Source organism: Adiantum capillus-veneris, chromosome 10 (genome assembly GCF_014529385.1).
Source record: "Adiantum capillus-veneris isolate H3 chromosome 10, ASM1452938v2, whole genome shotgun sequence".
NCBI lineage: Eukaryota > Viridiplantae > Streptophyta > Polypodiopsida > Polypodiales > Pteridaceae > Adiantum > Adiantum capillus-veneris.
This window is the reverse complement of record NC_140940.1, coordinates 159689251-159697444: the sequence shown is the minus strand read 5'-3', so window position 1 is coordinate 159697444 and position 8194 is coordinate 159689251. Positions and strand designations below refer to the sequence as shown.

At 43.8% G+C, this 8194-nt stretch overlaps 1 protein-coding gene across 2 annotated transcripts; it reads right to left on the bottom strand.

Moving 5' to 3' along the window:
- Positions 1-1018: 1018 nt before the first annotated feature.
- Positions 1019-3593, bottom strand: LOC147449957 (uncharacterized). Of its 2 annotated transcripts, XM_086522751.1 has the most exons (3): positions 3422-3593; positions 3111-3200; positions 1019-3028 (listed from the first exon to the last, which is right to left on the bottom strand). In XM_086522751.1, the coding sequence occupies exons 1-3, from the start codon at positions 3481-3483 to the stop codon at positions 2923-2925; spliced, it is 258 nt and encodes an 85-aa protein (XP_086378877.1). In that variant the 5' UTR covers positions 3484-3593; the 3' UTR covers positions 1019-2922. The 2 variants fall into 2 exon arrangements, 1 of the variants encoding a protein (XP_086378877.1); XR_015189565.1 differs by lacking the exon at positions 3422-3593 and having other exon boundaries at positions 1019-3019; positions 3111-3415.
- Between the last annotated feature and the right edge of the window lie 4601 nt (positions 3594-8194).

Below are 8194 nucleotides of genomic sequence, written 5' to 3'. Positions count from 1 at the left end.
TCTACCTAAGTCGAAGGATCTAAGCCAGACACACGCTTCCTAAACTCCCTCTAAGACCTAGAGAGTCCTCCACCCTCTGATCCTATCTAAATGTAAAGTGAGACTCTTGGCAAGCCAAAAATCCAAATCCTCAAGGATTAGTTTCGGTTACCTACCTAAGGTTTTCGTCCCCGACAACGGCGCCAATGTTGGACGGGTACACCAGGACGGACGTCAGCAGGGAGAACTCACCTAACAAGTAATGTCAGCTAAGGACGAAGCTCGATTCGCAAGCGCGTGGAAACAAGCATAAGGTGTCAACTTACACTCGACCGACTCCAAACTAATTCTTATAGAGGTCTCTACCAATTGTCTAAGTCACAACCTTCAAGAGTACAAAAGAGGAAACTTTCTACATCGCTTGCTAGAGCCGAACACCCATTAAATACTTTCGAAACACCATAGAACGTGAAGGAGACCCTACTAATACCTGTAGGCCGCTCTCCCTAAGGTCTATGAACCAAAATCACGACCCAAAACACCCAATGCAGAAACACGTAGGATGTCTAACCGAAATCTGCAGGTCTTCGTTTTCGAAATCTGAAGTGCCTAATGTGTAGTTCTACTCAATGTGAACGCGTGGATATGCTGCAATGCAAAATCAGATAGCGTATGCTCACCCAAACAATCGATGAAGCTCGTAGAAGGAGCTCTCAAAGCCGGACCGTACGCGCGCAATGTTGGTATCGGCGCGTAGCTCTAGTCGGGGGCAATACGCTGCTCTTCTCCGCACTCGATTCCGACCACCGTAGCACACGTAGCGTCAAGACGAAGCTCCCACTCTCTCTCTCGTACACAGTACGCTCACTCACAGACTTCAAACTTCTTTTTTAAAAATGACAAAAGGTCCTTTATTAAGGTCAAAAAGTGGTATATATACCTTACAACTTCTCAAACCCTAAAGTTCCAAAATCAACCATCTATTCAATCTAACTATCAAAACTAGAATACAATTTGAAAACTTTTGAAAGTCCCAATATTTACAAGGTGAAAAAACGGGTTTTCCTCAATGAATGAATAATTACAAAAATAATAGTCCGCGAATAATTAGATGCCGTGGGATGTGTCTAACTTCTAACACATCCCAAAGTGGCGTGGTAACAATATGCAACCCAAAAAAGAAGTGATAAAAAGGCTCTAAGATTTCCGACATCAAGAAGAGGATTTTCGAAATTGACGTGGATAAAAACACCCTTGGTTTTTTCTATTTGAGTAAGCTTCAATCTTCTATGTGTATCGAGAACCATCTGCAATCAGTCATATAAAAGAGACTTAGCACTAGTAAGACAATTAGGATTAAAGGTTGTACGGGTTCGTATAGGAGCAGAGGGTTGGGAGAGATGTTGAGGAAAAGTGGGTGTAGCTATCCACATCTAGACAGAGATTGAAGTTTGAAGGAAGTTGATTGAAGAGGATTTGATGAGGTTATGGCTTCTTTTAGTTTAACCCGATAGTAGAAGTGTACAAGCAAGGCTTTTACAGCTTCTTGAGCCTCTTTTGCAATCCAAGTCATAAAGGCAATGGTAGATTTTTTGAGACTGGGCTAGGGAAGAAAGAAGTTAGTTGGTTGAGAATCATCCATAAAGCATGGTCAAACCAAAGGATGTTGTTGTCCTTACAAAGATCAGCTTGGCCTAAGTGCTCACAAGCACATTTGAGAAAAGGGTGATGGACGTTCCAAATTTGGAATGGATAATTGGTGTCCCTTCCTGTAGTAAAGATCACCCCTTTTACACCAACAACACATCCAAATGCAGCACTACATCTCTTATTTTCAAAAGATGACATGGTGAATAGTGCTGCAATGAGCATGTTCTCAATTAGGTTAGAAGAGTTAGTGTCAAGCATATGTTGAAGGCCTAGTTTTATGGAACTCTTATCAACACTATTGAGCAATGTGAGTAGCAAGTTTTCAGTAAATGGGGCAAAGAGAGTAAAATTACCTAAAGACCAAGCCTTGTGGTGTGATTCTCCCAAGTAGACCTCAAGCAACCTTGTAGGCATAAAAGGATCAGTGTACGTATCGAAGGGTTTTGTGACAAGGGTTCTACTTGGAGTTGTCAAGCCAAATTATTGACTTGCAAATTTTTGTTCTTCCTCATCAAGATCTACCGGAAGGAGTAGACTGTTGGTGGTAAGGTTGTGACTTCTGAGAGCCCTGAGAGATTGTGCTGACTAGGACAGTATCAGTATATTACTGTAATGGGTAGCAGTGTGATCTAAGATTAGACATGAGATGCAATTGGCAGGCACATGGTCATGGGAGAGCTAATAGGACGTGATGGGGGAAAAAAACATGCCGTGAGCAAATTCTGTGGCCGATAGCTAAGAGTAGTACACCAGTACCTTCTAGGCACCAGTTGCAAAGCCACGTACAGAGTCTAGCTTACGAGTGCACAATAGGGTAGTCTGTCGTAAATGCTATGTAAGTGGTCATGGTGGTTTTTAGTGCATGCAGGAGGCTACTGTGACTGTTAAATTCAGTCCTAGCCTTTTGTAAGGCCTGCCATGTTTTCAATAAAATAGCGCAGGCAACCAGAGTATCTATATTTACTATTGAGACATTTCGGGTGCTCTTGCATACACAAAAATATGAAAACAGCAGGATTAGTGTTAAGCGAAAACCCTGGTAAGCTCTGCAGAAACCTTTGCAAGCCCATTATTTTCCCTTCCATTGTTCACAAAATAAAGGCTTACTAGAGCTTAGATTAGCTCTTAAAAAATAGAACATTATCGGAGAAGCCTTCACTGGCTATGGGCAAAGTCTGTGAGAATTGGAATATTACCAAGCAGCAATGGCAGAGAATTGGTAGGCAACATGGCAGTCTGTAAGAATTGGAGCATTAGTAAGCAAAGGTATTAACTTAGAAATTGTTGCATAAGTCAATAGGCAGTAACAGAGACAATTAGTGTGGTATGCATTCCCTCGATTTCTGCGCTTTCTTGGTAGTCCGCAAGCCGTCCACGCACAGCGAGACACCTGTTTACCCTGAAAATCTCATTGTGAATACTCTCACCCATCACAGCTAGAGAGAGAGAGAGAGAGAGAGAGAGAGAGAGAGAGAGAGTACCAGAGAACATAAGCTCTGTAGATCACTAGAGAGGTGTTTTTGTGAAATCGTGCAGTAATAAGAAAAAACAGACTTTGTATCAGGGTCTCCCTGCTGGTCGGTATGAAACTTCAACATGTAGCAAGCCTAAGGCCTAGGCTCCAAGCTACAGCCTTCCAGAAACATGCACCGCCATACCCGCTCATGAAAAGAGAGAGAGAGAGAGAGAGAGAGAGAGAGAGAGAGCGGGAGAGCACTGCATGAAAAGAGAGAGAGAGCGGGAGAGCACTGCAACACCAGCCCATACCAGAACTCTCAACAATCATACTCACCCCAACAACTCGTTGTGCGTTTTCTCGCCCATCAGTGCATCACCGCTCTCTGAAGCATGCATCCATGCGTTCTTAATCACGAAAACGTCTGTGTGTATATGAGAAAGACCACGGTGACACGACCACTTTCAATAGGCCATAAGTCATGGGAGCCTCATACCCAAGATAGCTAGGCTTCGGTGGCTCATAACTCCACCCTTTTGTACGAGACACATATCCTAGGCCTAGGATTCGTGACAAAGTAGTGTAGAGGCCAGTTGTATCATATCATATTCATAGTAAAAAGGTGTAGAGGCCACTTGCACTGTGCTCATGACCAAGAAAAATTTAAAAAATAATTTTCTTTTTATCCATGTATGCCAGACCATACATGTTTCTTAGCATCCATTGTTAGTATCACCCACTTACTAGAGGGGAAGTATCTTACCATGAAGTGGTAATACCTCCCTACCACCCCCCATCAATAACAATAGGCCAATAATAAAACCATACCAAGCAGTCCCAAAAAGTAAGAGGCAGGCTATGGTCCATGAGTCAAGAACCACCTGAGCATTTTTTGAAAAAGCTGAACCTAGCCTAACCCCTTTATTTTAGAGTATAGTAGGGGTGTAGGGCTAGTTTTAGGCTTACAGACAAGAGGCAGGTCACCTCTTAAGTGATAAGTGGGACCTACTCATGCCACAAGAGAGAGAGAGAGTAGGTTATTGCACACATTTCATTTTTAGAAAACAAAAGCCTCATTTTACAAAACAAATTAACTTTATAAAAAAAAAAACTCCAAGAGAAGCCCAGAAGCCATAGGTTTTTTGTATTAACAGTGCTTTAATGTACAAAAGTAAATGAGAGAGCAAGGAGAGTAAGTAGGTGAGCATAAATGATCCCATTAGGCAAAGGAAACCTCTGTTACCTGCCACCATCACCAGAAAAAAACAAACAAAAAGTTAGAATTTTTACATGGTGGAAGACAGGGTGTCAAAAAGATTTCCTACTTGTTATTGATGTCAACTTAATAAAATCACTAAGTTCAATTTTACCTGTGTAGAAGACTCCATGTGGAGGGATGAAGAGGAGGTAGAGTTTTGTCTCCTTGTCAGCTTTAGGGTAGAGGACCCAATAAGTGGCTGGGCCCCAATAAGAAGACATGCTACCCTCCAATAAGCACACAGACGTGAACGAGTTGTTGGTCTACAAGAGCTGACGTGCTGCTTATTGATTCGTCAAATCGAGTGTTCAACCTTGGAGCACGTCCGTCTCTGTTTAGGTGATGCTGCGTCTCTAGCACTTAAGCGTCCTCAATTTGCCTCGAAAATTGTGCTAATCCGTCGTGCAAAGTGTGCGTAGATCCGCTCGAGGAGTTCCCATTTCCACAGAAAACCTCTTCTTATCGGGCATCTTTTGCGCCTCTCAGAGCCCAAATCCATGCATAAACGGATGCGCACAGCCCTCCTCAATCTCATCGTCTCTATATGGGCTCCTCTACCCTAGTGAAGTCCTATAGTAAGCATACAAATGAAGGACCCTTAGCCCCTTTTTATACATGGCAGGAGACTCTCTTCTTTTTAGGAGGTTTGTTTGAACGGTTAGAGAGGAGTGGGGTGAGGTAGTGGGGGGTCCCTTTTTCATTTAAGAGAGGTGTAACAAAAGTAGTGGTCACCAGCCAGTCTATAGCAGAGGCTCCTCGGTGTAGCTCCCTCCCTCGGTCCAAACAGGCCGCACCTCCTACGTCGTGCCCATCATGAAACGTAACCTTTGCATGTGTCGTAATTTCTAGGCTTGGGCCTTGGGAGAGGTACAAGAGCAGGTGCAAGGGACATGGCATTGTTGAGCAGAGACTGCCAGCCATGGAGATGAATCTCTTTGAATACAGAATAGAGGAGCAGGTGGTGCCAGGTCTACTCGCACTTTCTCTGTACCTCTGTATCTCTCTACCTATCATGTGTTGAGCTTGGCACTTCTCCACACAATGGTCCTCATTGGGCACATGCTCACCCGATAGCAACGGTCATCTTCATTAACCTTTTCCCATGCTCTAAGAGCAGCCCCTCCAAAGGCTTGACTTTTGCAGCCTGTCATGGGTTCCAGCTCGAGCAAGGACGTTTTGTATCCGCCCTATACCCCAATCTTGGCCTGAATGGATGCTATCTTCTCAGTGAGGTGTGGGACTTGGAGGTCTTTATATGACCACGAGAGAGAGAGAGAGAGAGAGAGAGAGAGAGAGAGAGAGAGAGAGAGAGAGAGAGAGAGAGAGAGAGAGACACACACACACACACACACACACACACACACAACACAACACAATTGGCAGCCCACATATGAGCTTGTCGAAAAGCAACAATGTTAATTATCAACGGTAGATGTTGGATGGCTTGGCATCGGCGGGAGTCAAAGGAAACTGCCCAACACGGTAGCAGGCAGAGGTGAGGGTTGAGTCTGTAGCAAGAGTTGAAGGCTGGGTCTGTAGGGGATTGTGGGAGGTGGTAGTAGGTGTACAAGGATACAGACAACTGTGGTTGCAGCTAAGGCTAATATGATGATGGTATAGGGGCAACCTCAAGCTCTTGCACGACGATAGTTGGGCCAGGAGTCGATGCTGGTGGCGAGGCATCGTAGGAAGCAGAGGTGGGCGTACGGGTGCTCGAATGGCACACACTATAGCGCTGTTGTGGGCGTACGGGTGCCTGTATGGAAATTTTGATGCACCTCTGAGAGTGGCCATCTCTGGACGGAATCTTGCAAGATGCGATGAAATGGATTGAGAGTGGAGCGAGTATGCTACAATCAACATGAGCTTTACTGCGTTGTCGACAACAACATGATCAAAGTAGTTGGCGACATGCTATAGTGTTGTGCGTCGTCAGCAACCAGTAGCGTCGTCAATATTGTGGGACGAGCAGTTGGATAGACGCTTGAGCACCACCTAGCATGAGCCACCGCGATGGAATCGTCCACCGCACTAGGACGAAGGGGACGCGCGCTCATGGAGACGAGGGGCTTGGATATTTTCTTTAGAATAAATAAAGTTGCATTTGCGCTGTAGCACAAGCATTTAATTGCATGGCTTAGCCTAGATCTCATGGAATTGAGAGGAAGAATGGCTCAGAGCTCGAATCTAGACTTGCCTTTTTTTATTGGTGAATCTGAAGGCAAGGATTGGAGGTGGAAGTGAGTGGAATCTTCTCAAAATCTAACTAATAACATTAGCATTATCTGTGAAATTAGACTATCTAAGGTTATCTATATATATCTATAAGTAGTAGACTGCAGCATCTGCGCCTAAAGCTTTTGTCACACTTTGCATGCATGTAATTGAGGATGTTAAAGATGTTTTTTTCAATGCTTGAAGTTTTTTTGATATGTAAGCACCTAAACATACATCAACATGGTATATGTATATTGTGCGCGTATGTCGCATGTGTCAATGCAAGGAACTTGCCGATACACTGTGTGCGAGCCACAAATGGCTCCAAGCATACAACAAGCCTAAACTAGTAAGCTCAAAGATGGCGTTGGTGTGTCCTCACCGCTCTACGCTTCCTGTCGTGGAGGATTCCTTGCCGCGAAGAAGAGGGAGACGCCGCTACGCCACACTCAACCACCTCGCCGCCGTCGTGCCGCCGCAATGCTCGATCACACACACTCTCACACACACTCTCTCTCTCTCTCACGCATACACACACACACACAAGGAGATGAAGAAGAAGAAGATGGAGATGGAGCAAGAGCACTCTTCAATTGCACAAATGAGAGAATGCGTGAATTTTAGGTTTAGTTGAATTTTATCTGAGCTCACTCCATTCACACTTGGGCACCCATCCTTAGCCAACTAATCCCTTGAATGACCAGTTAGAGTGCACCTCTCATCGGCGATCACTCTTACCCTTTTCCTATTGGAACGACAAGCCCGGTACCTGACTCTACCAGCAAGTAAATAATAGAACGTCCGTCGTAGGTGATAGGGTGTCCGTGAGCCGTGAGGGTTAACATGCCCCCCTTCCTGATGTAGATTCCGTCCTCGGAAGCTATTGAGTTGAAGCTCGTTCGTCGAGGTGAAAGAGCTTTTGAGAGATGAATGTCCTTAGCCTTCTTCAGTCACTGCAAAATCAAACAACATTGGCACAGTAATTGCATTCTCATATACAATTAAAAAGCATATGCAGTTTTAGGCAGACAATTTGATTGGTAACATAATTTTAAACCTTTTGTCAGTAGTAAATATTAAATTGCAATATAATCAAACGCATAAAAAATATAAAGATAAAAAATTAAACAAGTCTGGGGTTGCTAATTTAACGGTCGAAAGGCACTAAAGATCGACTATTAATACCATGCGTAAGCTTCTTAATTTTCTCTGGTCAATTAAGTTGTTTAATCGCGAGAGCCAAGTATTTTATGTTCGAGGGCTGACTAGAGGCTATACCTAGAAGACCTTGTAGTTAAGCTACGATAAAAGGAATTTCTCATGAAATCATCGCATGACTGATTACTTTTTCTTTGACCCCCCAAAGTCTTTTCACAGTGATTCAATTTTGATGTGTGTGCTTATTTTGTATGCCTTGGGTTTTTTGCTTTTCAAGGAAAAGCGCCCACACTGGGAACCTCTAGGGCTCTAGTACCATAGGCGATACATGTGAGTGAAGTACCAAAGCAAGCTGAAATTTCTCTTCCAGCTTAAGATTTTACATTGTGACACTTTCCCCATGGTATTAAGAGAAGATCTCTAACACCTAACTTGGTCAAACTAGCTTAGTCAGACTGCTTGATTTTTAAATCTAG

Excerpts from the sequence above, each read along its gene's own strand:
- LOC147449957 (XM_086522751.1), bottom strand. The coding sequence starts at position 3,483 with ATGCATGCTTCAGAGAGCGGTGATGCACTGATGGGCGAGAAAACGCAC. Across the intron at positions 3,201-3,421 it reads ACGCACAACGAGTTGTTGGG|GGAGACCCTGATACAAAGTC; the intron begins GTGAGTATGATT and ends ACCGACCAGCAG. Across the intron at positions 3,029-3,110 it reads TACAGAGCTTATGTTCTCTG|GGTAAACAGGTGTCTCGCTG; the intron begins GTACTCTCTCTC and ends TGAGATTTTCAG.